This window comes from Athene noctua, chromosome 5 (assembly GCF_965140245.1).
Source record: "Athene noctua chromosome 5, bAthNoc1.hap1.1, whole genome shotgun sequence".
In the NCBI taxonomy this organism is placed as follows: Eukaryota; Metazoa; Chordata; class Aves; order Strigiformes; family Strigidae; genus Athene; species Athene noctua.
This window is the reverse complement of record NC_134041.1, coordinates 43528433-43543472: the sequence shown is the minus strand read 5'-3', so window position 1 is coordinate 43543472 and position 15040 is coordinate 43528433. Positions and strand designations below refer to the sequence as shown.

The window sequence follows — 15040 nt, the reverse complement described above, 5'->3', positions numbered from 1 at the left end:
GAACAATTTAGAAGTAAAATCAAAAGTAATTTTAAAAGAAAACAGTATCCTAGCATTGTAAATTTGAGGGACCAGGTCTCAAATCTTACTGTTCATAGCTTCTGATGCTGCTTCAGAGTGGTATGTAAGTTTCTCATATTGCTTTTAATGCTTTTAAGATCATTTTATCTTAATAGCTGTCATTGTAATGGGATTTTTTTTTTGCAAGAAGAGGTTTTATGGGATTTGTATCCCTACAAATTTAATATTTCTGTATCCTATACTAACAATTATATATTATTTTTAAGGATCTTAAAACACGAATGCAAGAGGCAATGACCCAGGAGGTTTCCGATGTTTTTAGTGACACCACAACTCCTATTAAATTGTTGGCAGTAGCAGCCACTGCTCCTTCTGATGCTCCCAATAGAGATGAGGCAAGTATATCCAGGCAGTCTTTTTCCCATGTGAAGCTTCAGTTATTGTATAATGTTACCTGAATTGGTATTTTGAAAAATGAATCAGTATTCTGAAAAATGAATTGGTATTTTTTTAAGATTGTGATACATGCTTATTAATTCTGATAGCATAATGATTGTCATGCAAATCTCTCTGGACTCTTGGAGACAAATTGTGCTGTATATATATGGAAACTGTATTGTCCCTGACTCCATAAATGGCAAAGATATCTCCCTATGGTGTTTGTGCCATGTTGCCTTCAGCATGCTAAAAATTTTTGTGCAAAAATCACTGGCACACTATTTAGTGGGTTGTATATTTCAACTTTTATATAAGCTGATTAAAATAGTCAAATTCATTCCAAGGTTGATCAACAGATTTGACCTGTTCTCTTGCTGGATAATATTTCCTGTACTTCAGAGCTACTGATAGCATATGAAGCATCTAAAACTTTGTGTCTGGCAGCTCTGACTAGTTAATTTGAACATGATCAAAATGATTCCCAAGGCCTTGGGGAATTTAGCTGGATGACAGGATAGCTTTACATCAGTGTTCTGTGTCTTGCATGACTAAGGAAGGACATGTGGAAGGAGGGATTTTCTTTTTCCAGTGTGAAGCTTCAATTTTTATGATAAAATCCCCTATTTATCTTCCAAACCCAGCTACTTTTGGATTATAGGTTTGAAGATTAATCTCTGAGCTAAAATAGTTTTAACACAGTATTTGTTACAGAAGTAGTCATCAGGAATTAGTGTACTTAATACCTCAAAGCTATAAGATGTGGTAGTATCCCTTGTTGCCCAAATGAGTTAGTAAAGAAGGAAGTCCAGTAATGTAAAGATTAGAAAAATAAAACAGCTTCAGAGCTTTTGTGTCCTCTTGTATCCTCAAAAGAGACGAATGAAATTTGGGTGTTATGAAGGTGTCTCTGGTATTTGGCACTTGGAAGAAATCGTGTATTCTGTTAGGGAACTTGGGCTTTTTTAATGGTTTTCTCTTCTGACCATTAGGTGTTTGATGAAAGAGCAGCAAACTTTGAAAACCATGCTGCTAGACTGGGAGCTACAGCAGAAAAAGCAGCTGCAGTTGGAACTGCAAATAAAACTACTGTGGAGGGCATTCAGGCAACGGTGAAATCAGCAAGAGAACTTACGCCACAGGTTTGCTTCCTTAGTCTTGAAGGGCTGGGGATGACTGCTGTGGAATTTTCTTTATGCTTCTGTTCTCAGAGAAAGATGTTAATACCAGCAAGTAACATAGTGCTGACACTTTGGAAAGGGGAACGGCAAATATTTGTGTATGTGATACAAATAGAGCAAACTGATTAAATGATATCTCTTACTCTTCAACTTTTGGACAAAAGTATTAGTGACTTATCCTTGAAACAAAGTTACTCTGAGGCTTAGTAAACTATGTAAGTGAAAAAAATGCTCTTTAATGACTTTTTTTTTCCAAATTCTCCCCCCCCCCCCCCCCCCCCCCCCCCCCCTCTAAAATTTTGGTTGTCTACTATGCATTGTACTTCATTGCTTTCAAGAAGTGTTTTTAAGATATATTAACATGTAATTGAAGTTCCAGAAAGGAAGTATTCTTTCATTAGCAAATTCCAGAAGCATTGTAAATCTTCAAGCCTCTAGATGTTGAATTAGAATTAATGAACTAGTATTCCAAATGAGGAGCTATGCTTCCTATCCTGAAAAAACAAATGCTTTTTCAAGAATATGTGTGATGATGTTATATACTGATACTTCCATAATTAAAAACATTTTCCATTGGCAGGTAGTATCAGCTGCTCGTATTCTCCTGAGAAATCCTGGAAATCAAGCCGCTTATGAACATTTTGAGACCATGAAAAACCAATGGATTGATAATGTAGAAAAAATGACAGGTAAAGTAGGAATTTCTGTTGAAGAAGATAATTGTGGCTAACTAGCTGGTATGGATTTTTTTCTCCATTCTATCAGGATTGATGTAACACACATTAAGAGTAGTGGCTAATTAAAAAGAACAGAAATGGGAATGTGCTCTCAGGCTCCAGAAGTATGTGTATGTTACAACATGAACAAAATAGCTTGCTTCATATGTGTTAATTTTGAGCTGTAAGGGGGGAAATATCGCTTTAGCTCTTTTGTGCGGAAAAACGGAATACTGTTACTTTGTATTGCAATTTCTATTCTAGCAGTATATCACTGTAGCAACTTGTGGTTTTTTTGTCATCTTGGCATGTTGAATGAGAACAGATAAGTGGGGGTAAGAAAACATGTTAAAAATTATGTAACAGCTGGATGAAAGTAGTCAATAAAACAGAACTACTGATCTACTGAATCTTGCTGAAACACTTTAATGTTTCAGTCCTTCCAGAGTGCAGATCCTTTGCACTGGTCTGCTGTTCTCCTGACTGTGTACTACCTGCTTCCCCATCCCCATAATTAAATTGTGTGTATTTTGAATCTTACTGCTTTGCCATTATGTATCACCCTTAGGTAAAAGCACAGTCAGAGGAATATTTCCTTTTGAATGAATGGGAGAGGTAGAAAAAGTACAGAATATGCTTAAAGAAATTTGGTGAGAGGAAGCAATCTCTGCTGCATATGTTGTATAAGACAGTTCTTGACTCAAGCAACATTCCATGATAGATGAGTAAGAGCTTGGGATGTTATTAGTGGGAGCTTGCTTGAGCACGATTACTGTGATAGAGGTACCACATAACATTTGGTCTCATTTCCATGCCTGCTTCTGCCTCTCCCCACAGTTTGGAAATACTTACTTTTCTGGTTTTATCTTGTTTCCACAGATAAAACTAGAATATTAATGTGTTTAAACTTTATTCTAGGGTTGGTGGATGAAGCCATTGATACTAAATCTCTGTTGGATGCATCAGAAGAGGCTATTAAGAAAGATCTTGATAAATGTAAAGTTGCAATGGCCAATATTCAACCTCAGATGCTGGTAGCTGGTGCCACCAGCATTGCTAGACGAGCAAACCGCATCCTACTGGTAGCAAAACGGGAGGTTGAAAATTCAGAAGACCCTAAATTCCGGGAGGCTGTTAAAGCAGCCTCTGATGAGCTAAGCAAAACTGTATCACCGATGGTAATGGATGCTAAAGCTGTGGCAGGAAACATTTCTGATCCTGGTAAGGATTCAGTCAGCTGATTTCAAATGTTTTTTTTTACTAGCTGAAGATAACAAAGTAGTGCTCATTTTATCTTGTACAGCTGTGTATCCCCTTTTATGCAAATATGTACAGTTAAAATCCCAGACTGGTGAAATCAAGGTCATGTCACTAACTGCTAAATCCTGCTCTCTTAAAGTGCAAGCAAAAACCTTTGGCATGTTTAAGGGAAAAGGATTCAGCATTCTAGTTAATTATGTGATTTTCATAACCTTTATTAGAAGTAGTTGTTACTAGTTATCAGTAGTACTACTTCATATAAGAAAATATTATATAATTTCTTTTATTCTAAAAGTTGTCTTGGGAATTACTGTGGCTATTGATAGTGACTTACTTATCCTAGGCTTTATTTTATGCCTGTTACATATGACATTAACATTTCAAACATGTAAATCCACTATAAACAGTTTGATAGTTTCTAAGCATCTTTTAATGAGTAAAGTGTATATAGAAGTACTTTTTTGGGGTAGTGTTGCGGTTTTAAATATTACAGAATAGTATTAAACCGGTAATGGGATTTTTGTTCAGGTTTGCAGAAGAGTTTCTTGGATTCTGGATATAGAATTCTGGGAGCTGTGGCCAAAGTCAGAGAAGCCTTCCAGCCTCAGGAGCCAGATTTCCCCCCTCCTCCTCCTGACCTTGAGCAGCTTAATGTAAGTGCAGCATAGTTTGTAATACACAGTTGTCAATGGCATTACTGAGTATATTTTTATTCCTTAGAAATAAAATGCATTGTCTGGCCAGCCATGCCTACAAGTAGCCTTAAATCTAAAAAATGCCGATCCAGCTTTCAGAAGAAGAAATTAAAACATGGTATTTAGTTTAACAGGATGCACTTGAAAAACTGGAAAAAGGCATGAGGTCATGCAATCATGTCTTGCCATGACACCATTCTTTACTCAATCTGTGTACTGTCTCACTGCACTGAGATTTTTGTGTTTCTTAGCTGGCTGATGAGCTTGCTCCTCCAAAACCACCACTTCCAGAAGGTGAGGTTCCCCCACCCAGACCACCACCACCTGAAGAAAAGGATGAAGAGTTCCCGGAGCAGAAAGCAGGAGAAGCTATTAATCAGCCCATGATGATGGCTGCTAGGCAGTTGCATGATGAAGCCCGGAAATGGTCTAGCAAGGTAAGATGTTGTTATATGTGTCTTGTGGTAAAAATATTTTTTTTTTATTTTTGGATCAGTGCATTTGGTCCAAAGTAAATTGTCTCAATGACAAAGAAAGTCTTTTATAGACTAAATAGTAAAAACACTGCTGTAAGAAGAATTAGAAACCCTTTCAAGTTTGGAGTGAACTAGGGTCAACTGTTCTAATAGAATTGCTAGAATGCTTTATTAACATGCTTCTGTGAACACAAATATGCCTTGTATGCTAAGCTGTTTGTGATCCTTGATGCTAGTATTGCCTAGAGAGCCACTAATACTTATGCCTTTCTAGGCTGACAAGCTGATTGCTATGTTTAAGTGACTTTGAAAAATCTGTATGGATGTTGCAGATGCCAGCTGCAGGAATCATGAGCCAGTTTGTCTTAATTCTGGAAGGAACTGCGAGTTACTTTACAGTTAATCTGGTGTGTTTACGATCAAAAAAGTGAGCATATATAGATGGCCCAGTCTCATGCTTCTTTATAATGAGTCACACTCACTATGAAGGCCTCACCATTTCAGTGCTATGACAAAGAAGTGTGAATTCATCAGTCCTATAAAAGCTAATATAACTTCTTTGCTTTCCCCCTTTTTTACCCCCCAAAGAGCTACATTTTTCCTCTGGCAGCAACTGAGTAAGAACTTCTGAGATACAGGCTTCTGCAGGTATAAATGTCAAAATTTGCTTTGTAAGATCTCCCCTTTTTTTCTCCACCAAAATGAATGGTGAATGAGAAGATAAACTTGAATACCTTACACAATCAACTTCTGCACTTTGTGCTTAAGGAATACCTGTTTTGGAAGTACAGATAAAATACAAAAGAAGTCCTACAAATCTGTTAGAGTGTCTCTTCCATAAACTTAAAAGCTCTATCTTCCCCATACTTCTGGATATACCAAATACATATTTATATTACTAAAGGGATAGTACTGGAATGTACGGGTCATCTCAGAAGGTCGTTTTGAGGCCAAAAGCCTTAATTTCAGCTTCCCTAAAAGTGTTTGGATGTTTGAATCCCACAATGGGAACTTAACAATACCCCATAGGTGATAAAATGCTTTTACTATATGCATACTAAATTACCTACATATATACTATATACATTCGAATTAAATAGTGCAACTGTTAAAACCAGTAAGTTAGCCTAGCATTTGTCCTCCTAATGCTTTTTTAGCAATCCCATTTCACCAGTAAGAGTACGGTTATTCTGACAGTAAATTTTCGGGGAAGAAGTTTTAAAAACATTTTTGTAGTCCCTGAAGTCACTTATTGGGTGGAAGAGGGACTGATGGACAGTGCTACTGAGGAATATATGTTAGACCTAGAAAGCAGAAATATAAGGTCTTGCTCATAATAAATAACAATAGACTGTGTATCAACTGTCTTCTGCTTTTTTACCCAATTACATCAGTCTACTGGTACTTTACCATGTGTTACGCTTATAGAGGAGATGAACAAGTACTTTAAAAAATGTTGATAACATTCTTCATTCTTGTAAGATTTAAAATCAATTTGTTTTTTCTCCTTTACAAAAGCTCCTCTTTCACTTGAGTGGATTCTGGGCTTTTATGTACTCAATTTTCCTCATGGACAGCACAAGCTGAACACTACTGCTTTAACTTTCCCTGCTTTTGCCCTTATTTGGATAGAGAATGAGGCATATTTCTAAATTTTTCATTAGATTAAGACTTAAATAGAAGATGAGTTGATTTGGCAGTATATAAGAAAGTTACCACTTTCCTCCAAAACTTGTCTGTTTTCATTGGTGTAGATTTTTATTATTTTTTTTTTCCCTAAAAAAGCCCATATCTTAAGCAACACAGTTGAAAATGCATGGTTTTTGGTTAAGGGTAGTTTGACTTTTATCACACTTGGCTTTAGTCAAAGAAATACAGTTAGTAAACGTTGAATACTTTTCTATTGAAACACTGATGTATTATAAATGCCTGTATTGTTATTACACTTACTTCTTCCTTGGGATCTAGCCTATCACGATATATTTGCTTGAATCCTCTTTTTTTTTTTTTTTTTGAAGGTAATGGATACAACATGTTGTGGCAAAACAGTTATCATATGCTTCATAATCCTCTTATTCTACTAATTCTATTTCAGTCTAAGAACTATAATATTCACAGCATTCATAACATTCAGTATCACCTCCTCTTCTCATAATCCAGTTTTGTTCTTTTTCATGTTATCTGCCAGTACTTCAGTACTCACTTCTACAGTGTCTCCCATCCCACCTTTTTTTTTTACTCTACAGCAAGCAGTGTCATTGTTTTTTCTGTGATCCTGCTCTTCTTATCCCATATATATGAACAGGCTTCCATACAAAGCTCTCTATCTGCACAAATACCACAGTCATCAGCTGCTGCGACTGCTTCTATGCAGTTAAAATGGCTTTCATTGAAACAGAAAATCCATTCATTTCACCATTGTCTTGCCAGAAAAATGTTGTTGTGCAAGTCAGCATCTGTCTGTACAAGCTGTATGCTCAGATGAAAAATGTTGCTCCATCTTTGAATTGTAACTTTTTAATATTTTTGGTAACTTTGGTTCACAGGCAAAATGTTTGTTTCCTTCTGCTAATCTTGTATTCCTTCCCCTCCTCCCTCTGACCTGATCCTAGAGCTGCCTTGTCAGATCCTGAGAGACCAAGAGGATGTTTTGGTCACTAAAACAGCTCAGTTCATGCTCTTCTACCAAATTCTGCTTCTTGTACTAACTGTCCCCTGTTTCTCCACCCTTGCTGCCACCTGCAAAGCCTGATGTGACTGTGATTAATGAAGCGGCTGAGGCTGGTGTAGATATAGATGAGGAGGATGATGCAGATGTTGAATTCACTCTCCCCTCTGACATTGAAGATGATTACGAGCCTGAGCTGCTGTTAATGCCAACCAATCAGCCTGTTAACCAGCCCATTCTGGCTGCTGCTCAGTCTCTACATCGGGAAGCAACCAAGTGGTCTAGTAAGGTACTCCTGAGTCTCCCGGGGACTGATCCGCGTGCACTCAGCCATCGGGAACGCTGACACATGTGCATCACTCGTGATCCCTGCTGGGCCCCGCCGTTCTGAATGAATCAGTGTGTCTGCACTTCATTTTAAGGACTGAGAGTGGCTTCACAAGTTTGCTAGATCTGTTTGTCAGTGCCGGATTGAAGCTTGATTCGGGTCACTTATTAATATTCAAAGGCTTCCTCTCCCTTTGCATCTACCCGTTCTTCTTTGTTATGGCAGTTTTCAAATTTTAATAGGGGTTGTCTTCCCTCCCCACTCCCCATTCTTTTTCCATTCATTTGGGCTACCTGGGAAGCCACGGTTAATGGTTTCTTAATGACTTCCAGATACAGCAGAGTATACAGCATTCAAGAAGTCATTTAACGTGTCTATTGTGCTTTGCCTTCATTGACGCCATCAATTACAATACCTTCCAACAAGGAATGGCTTTGTATGGCAGTGTTTATTGAAGAGGACTGACTGTCTGCTGGCTTGCACTTGGCTGTATTGCAAATGCTGGTCTTGAGAGAACTCTTTTTCTGAAGAAGCTGTGCTGAATGCTGTTAGCTGCTGAACTGAGATTGTGTTTATATGAAATCAGTGGAAATCTAACATGAGGTTCAGACATTCACAAGTAGCCTGTCTCTTCTGTCTAAGCACAAATGTTTGCAAGACTGGTCACTTTTTGTAGCATGCTGCAAAAAATAAGGTTGGTGTCCCATAACAAACAAAGGTTAAGGGTGTGTGTATGTATATGTATGTGTGTGTGTATTTGCATAGATAGATAGACTAAACTCTTAATAAAAAGGGCTTTAAAAATGTTCTTGTCCTTTTCAGATTCTGATGCTTGGATAACTTGTTAGAGGGCTTCATAAATGACACTGGTCCTAATTTCTTGATCCTCCTATGTGAAAACCTGGAGAAGTTTTCTGTTATGTCACTTGCATCCTAACTGGTTATACTAGCAAACTGTTTAGCTATTAGGTCACAGTAGTGAATAGTTCAGCTTTTTGTGTCACCTATATCTGTAAAATATCTGGGATGTCTTCTTGAATTTGCTAGTAGTGAGTCATGAAGTATTTGCACAGGAATAGAGAATACATTTGCTAAGTTGGGTTCTCGCTGTATACTCTTTGATCCGGACTTCATCGGTCATTAATTGTGGAATTATACCAAGGAAAGAGCCTGCTAATACTTAAACTCACTCTACTAATACTTCATCCACACAATAGGGATGTTTCATGTCACAAAATAGTTCACTTTTGTCTAACAACTTTACTGTAAAGGTGAATCAAAGTATACTAACAGACTACTAACAATTGATCATCTAGGTCTGCTTTTTCCTGTACTAGGTTTCTCTCTATAACAGTGTGTAGGAAACAGTTTTCCTTGGGTCATACTTAATTCACATGTTTCAAATATTTCTTGGAAGTATTTCTGTGACTGTAATTTTGATGTACAAGAATCTGGATTTTAATGTAAGAAATACCACTAGGTTATCTTTTGAACTATCATATTCTTCTCTCCTGGAAGCTTTATTTTAAAGGAGGAGATTATGTCAAAAAGGAATATTTATTTTCAAGGAGTAAGTTGGGTTTTTTAAAAAAATATTTGCATCTCTGCATTACCTGTGACAAAGGTTTTGTATGTTACAGACTGTCTTGCATTTATCCTCTAGCATTATAGCAGCATAGCTGATGCTTTAACAGCTTCAGTTTCAGATGCCACTGAATTTTATGCTCAACTGTTATGACTGCACTATTTAACAATTAGCACTATTTGGTTTAACAAGCTATTTAGCACACTTTAATTTTAAAAAAACCTTTTTTTTAAATCTGAAATTTCAAATGCTAATAACATGCTTTATCTTAAAACCTAGCCAGCAGAGCAGTAACTCTCATTCCATGGACAAACTAACACTTTTCATTAACACTTCTTTTCCAGTTTTGAAGTGAACTTTTTTCCTGAGTGTTAGGAACATATAATTAGTACAGATGTCCCCTGTTCCTTGAAGAAACTTCTTCTCTATTCACAAACAGTTCTTCCCTCCTTAACTTCTTGAAAGGGTTGCTACCAAAATGTAGATTGCCATTGAGTTTTGACTTCTGTGAAGCTTCTGTCCTGGCTTGAATACTAACTCGTGTTGTTCTCTTCAGGGTAATGACATCATTGCTGCCGCTAAACGAATGGCGCTGCTAATGGCAGAGATGTCGCGCCTGGTGAGAGGAGGTAGTGGGAACAAGCGTGCCCTTATTCAGTGTGCGAAGGATATTGCTAAGGCATCAGATGAAGTCACTCGGTTAGCCAAAGAGGTGGCAAAGCAGTGCACTGACAAGCGCATTAGAACAAACCTCTTGCAGGTAATGAGTTTACTTGTAAATGCCTCAAATACTTTTTTCTCTCTGTTCCCCTCTTAGTGTGAGTGAGCACATCAGTTGTGGCAGTAAATCATGTGTATCTTCCTTGGCTTGTAAAATGTTGTCAAGTTCTATGTCTGTTTTTAGATCCTAGGGCCATGTATATTCTGCAAAGTCAGGATTTGTTTACAGGTGAGTGGAAGATGCTGGTGTCCAAAGAGGTTTTGAAAAATACTGTGCTATGAACGCTGCTCTGTCCTAAGCCTACACTGCATTGTATTTCACCTGCTTATTCATTTGTGTCAAAGAATAGTAGCAGAAGTATAACGCTCCTTAGTTTTTCAGTCTCAGCCAAATATATGTCATTCCATTCCTAACCAAGCAGATGCTTGAGGAGTAGAAAAATGTTGGCTCAGTCCCCAAAATTTCCAAAGCAAGTAAAATAAGATTCAAGTATCCTACCAATATTTGTCAGAAAGTCTTGAAGGTTGAAATATCCCTTCTGTGCTTACTCCCTATCTAATAGTAAAACAGAACCAAAAGTTTCACTGAAACAGTAAATAATGTATTGGCCCAGTTTATAATGGGAAGTGGTTTTTATCCCCATTCCTTAGGTCTGTGAGCGAATTCCAACCATCAGTACCCAACTGAAAATTCTCTCCACTGTCAAAGCTACCATGCTGGGCAGAACTAATATCAGCGATGAAGAGTCGGAACAGGTAAGAAGTGTAAAAATTGATGGTAGTGTGGAATTGTTGATGAGTTTTATGGGGAAAAAATACAATGTGTATTATCAGATGTGTTCTGGGAACTCAATGTGGGGAAGCTTACCTCAGCTGTTTAGTGAAGATAATTTTAGTATGGCACCTTGGTTTCAGGCTCAAAAACTACGGTTTAACAGAGGAACATCACTCCTTCCCAAGCCAACAAGCTACTCTGGTTCAAGCTTTTATATAAGCAACTTGTTAATCTTCTTGATTTAAAAACGAGCTAACGAAAAGAACTCACTTCTACCGTTACAGCAGGTTTGACATTGGAGGAGTAGTAGCACCCTCCGGTGGATTCTAGTGAAAATATTTGTTCTCCAGTAACATCTTGAGTACTTGTCTTGCAGTTCTGTTAGCTTCCAAATGCATGCTTTCAGTTGAAATCCTGCAGCTTTGGCTTCTGAGAGAGAGGATTCTGCTTTGAGACACTAAGCTTTTATTCATATTTTGCACAAATACACTGTGAGAAATGGGAAAGTCTTGTTTTGAGTCAGGATCACACTTGCCAGATTCTAGAGGCGAGTTGTTTAATTTACTTTTTCATAGTTTAAGTCAGCAGTAAACTGACTTAAGATGCTTGTACTGGGAGCCCTCATGCACAGTGGGTTTCCATGCTACTGTCCCAAAGGTGGTATTTGCTAATACATTGGAAATTTTTCTTTTTCTTGATAGGCAACTGAGATGTTGGTTCACAATGCCCAGAATCTCATGCAGTCTGTGAAGGAAACGGTGAGAGAAGCTGAAGCAGCATCCATTAAGATACGAACAGATGCTGGATTCACTCTTCGCTGGGTCAGAAAGACCCCATGGTATCAGTAAACACTTGCTACATTGTTTTCTGTAACATAAAATGCCTTTTTTCGGAAACAGAAGAGATATATTAACAGCAAAAGGTGCTGTATACATGAGCTTAAGATTAGCTTATGCTAATGCCCCATTCTAAGGGTATAAATTATAAGAGAATGCATTTCAAATGTCTTTAGAAAGCATTTGATATCAAACACTTCAAAACTGCTTCTGACAGTAGACAGTTCTTTTTTTTTTTCTTTTGAAGATTCTCTTCATGAATTCTGTACTCCCAGAAGCACATTTCATTTATGCACTGTGTATTCCAGTAGTTACCATGTGATGATATAAAACATGGACCTCACTTCAAGCTTGTATTGAGAGTCTAGGACACTAGTGGTTATTTGGCAGTTCTTTAGGGACAATCATTGATATAACAACATTCAACTTTTCAACAGGATTTTAGCTGGCTGTTCTTGAGCCATGCAGAAATGATGGAAGGTGTGGAGCTTTTAATTAAAAGTGGGGAGGTGGAGCAGCAGAACAGTTGTAAACTGAGCATTAAAATTCTGTGTCTGAAATGATACTCTTTTTTTGCTTTTTGCCTGGCAAATGTACTTTTAACAAAAACTGGAGCTGTCTTTGGCCCCCTACTGTCACCCTGTAGGTGGGCATTCCAGAACTCTTGTACTGTACTGAAATGCTTTGCAGTGGCTGTTAGTGGCACACTGTTGACAGCTTGAGCCTTATGGCTGGAGACCTGAAATCATGGAACTCTTTCCTTCTTGCTCAATTCAGTAATGTATTGAGCTGAAAGTCCTGGTTCTCTTAAGCTAGCTGCAAGTCCAGGACCAGAAAATGCCACATGCTGGCTCTTGCCTTTTGAAAACCAAATCAGCACATACAATTATTGTTATTTTTCTTCTTACCTCCATCTAATGTTATTCCAGCCACTCAAGATGGAAATAAAATATAAAGATATTCAATTAAAATATACCTTTTGCCTTGCTGCCCTTGTTTCCACAATGCATAAGCTTTTTGAAACCCAGGCACTGCAGGGACATGAAACCCTTTTTAGGTAGTCTGATGGCTACCAGCAAACAGTGGTTCCTATATACTAAACATACCAGGATATTGTAACTGTTTTTGACATTTGGAGGCTGAAAATCTTTTTTCAGGTTCAAGTAATAATATAATGAACAAATTGTTACTGTATCTTAAAAAAAAATCCCAAACAAAACCACAACAATAAAAAAAAAACCACAAAATCCACCCCACGCGCCCCCCCCTCCCCCCTTACTAAAATGGACTTGGGATGCATTCATCCTTCCATAATTGAACCTGCCATTCATTTAATTGCTCCATAGTCTCTTTTGGCATTTGACAGAGAGGAGAATTACTGTTTTAGAATTAATCTCTGTACACTTGCAAGGAACGCTTGCAGACTTCTGCCTAGATCAGCACTGACTTAATGCCTTGCCCTCTTGATCGTGCAACAATCTTCAGCAAGTTAACATACCTTTAACAGAAGTGCCCTTGGGGAAAAACTGCCCAGTCTGAACAGCTCAAAGGAAGAGACACACAACATCATCAGCTGTCCTTTACCTGTCTGCAACAGTTACTCTATACTTGGACTTTCTCCCCTCCACCCCCAGCTTCATTGCACTGTTAACTAAAAAGGGAAGTTAAACTGATTATAATACAGCTGCCTCAAACTGACCTTAGCAAGAGAAAGCATGTTTGTCTTTAATTCACTCCTTCTGTCTGGGTATTATGAAATATATGGTACTTAAGATCTTTCCTTAGTATTTTCTTCCTGCAATTACCTGGAACAGGAAGAGGAAGGAAGGGGTGTCAGAGCCTTAACGTGAATGTCTTGCATTTGGTTGGTTTCTACCAGATCTTTAACATAATTGTAATGTAGTAATTTCTATTTAATAGTAAATAACACTGAGTAGGTAGGGGTTATTTTTAAGGGATTTTCCAAATAGTCTTTTCCTGTATTTTCAATGCTCCTCACATTCCCTCCCCTCCCCCCCCCCGGCTTCTCCATGAGATTTTTTTTTAGCATCACTGTTTAGTTGCTTGACTGATATTAATGCAATATTACTAATGCCTTTAACATATAATTGTTTATGCCAAAGATCACTTTTTGTTTATTGAGGAGTGTTTGCAGGAAAGTTATGAATCATGGTTGCCTTTGATACTCTTCCAGAATGTTTGCTCTAAGTTCTTGAACTGTTTTGTAGAAGCTAAGATATTTGTCCACCTTATGCAGTTACTGCTTTTTTTGAACTCTATAGGTCTTTAGACCTGAAATGCAGCAAAAATTTGAAAAAGACCATGAATGTCACTTAGAAATGTTTTACCACTATAAAACTTTGTTTATAAACCAAAAGGTATTGTATAGTCTAATGTTTTCAACCTTTCTTTGGTTCTGTTAAAACAATAAAAATGCATTTGTACAAATGTCAGCTTGTGAGTATTAATGATAATGGAGCAGTAGATAACACCATAACAAGAGCAAAAAGCTAAAACAGCGGAAATACTAAAGCAACAGTTGTTTCTACATATTCTGAACAGAAAAAAGTGCAAGTTTCTCAAACAGGAGATTAAAAGAAGTTGTTTCTTTTTTTTCATGCTGGTAAACCTAGTAATTAAAAGTACTGGAAGCTGTGGTCCAGTGGGAGAAAACAGGAGTTTTTCCAGAGGCCTGAAGGTCATCTGTAGTAGCACTGAACAAGGTTCTGAAAATGTGAAATGGCATTTGCCTGATCTTGTCAATAAGAGAACAACTACTACTCTGGCCAGCACCTCATTAATCTGAATTTTACTTCACAAATGGAATGCAAGGGCAGTCAGCATGGAATCACTGTCCTGTTTCCTTCACTCCGTCCCAGTAAGAACCTCCTATAAACACTACTTCTCACTAAAAATTTCTACCAGCACACATAATGTTCTGACTTTGTGGAACCAACATTTATTGCTGCTGTAGGACCAAACATGGTCCCACAGTGCTGGAAGGCATCTGGAATCTAGTAATAATTGATAAAATTCAGATTTCATACTGCTCACACAGTTCTTTCCATATCTGAGAGAGGATGAGAACCTCAGAGACTCCCAGAACTGGACACCTAGAGAGCGGGAGATCAGAAGTTGGCAGTACTAATTCCTCAGGAATGACATCCTCCAATTTCTTAAGCTGTACTATTCATACAGGTGCTGGTGCAGTTTTTTTATTACAGGGAGAATATGAACACAGTCCTGCTTCTGCAGATTTTGCAGTTGAGTTTCCTGTGTTTGGAAAAATGGTGGGAGCCAGCACACCTACAGCAAAAGGTGTAAACTTCACACAACAAACACCT

General features: G+C 37.8%; 1 protein-coding gene across 3 annotated transcripts in view; it reads left to right on the top strand.

The window, feature by feature from the left end:
• The window catches only part of VCL (vinculin), a 65201-nt gene extending 51063 nt beyond the window's left edge, over positions 1 to 14138 (top strand). For 2 of the 3 annotated variants that reach the window (XM_074907213.1, XM_074907214.1), the window contains exons 13-21: positions 288 to 416; positions 1449 to 1598; positions 2218 to 2326; positions 3272 to 3574; positions 4142 to 4266; positions 4560 to 4745; positions 9922 to 10125; positions 10737 to 10841; positions 11562 to 14138. In XM_074907213.1, coding sequence (XP_074763314.1) covers positions 288 to 416; positions 1449 to 1598; positions 2218 to 2326; positions 3272 to 3574; positions 4142 to 4266; positions 4560 to 4745; positions 9922 to 10125; positions 10737 to 10841; positions 11562 to 11708 — 1458 coding nt within the window. In that variant the 3' untranslated portion in view covers positions 11709 to 14138. Of the gene's footprint in view, positions 1 to 287; positions 417 to 1448; positions 1599 to 2217; positions 2327 to 3271; positions 3575 to 4141; positions 4267 to 4559; positions 4746 to 7531; positions 7742 to 9921; positions 10126 to 10736; positions 10842 to 11561 lie in introns of all 3 variants that reach the window. The other variant, XM_074907212.1, reaches the window with a different exon arrangement.
• The last annotated feature ends 902 nt before the right edge of the window (positions 14139 to 15040 follow it).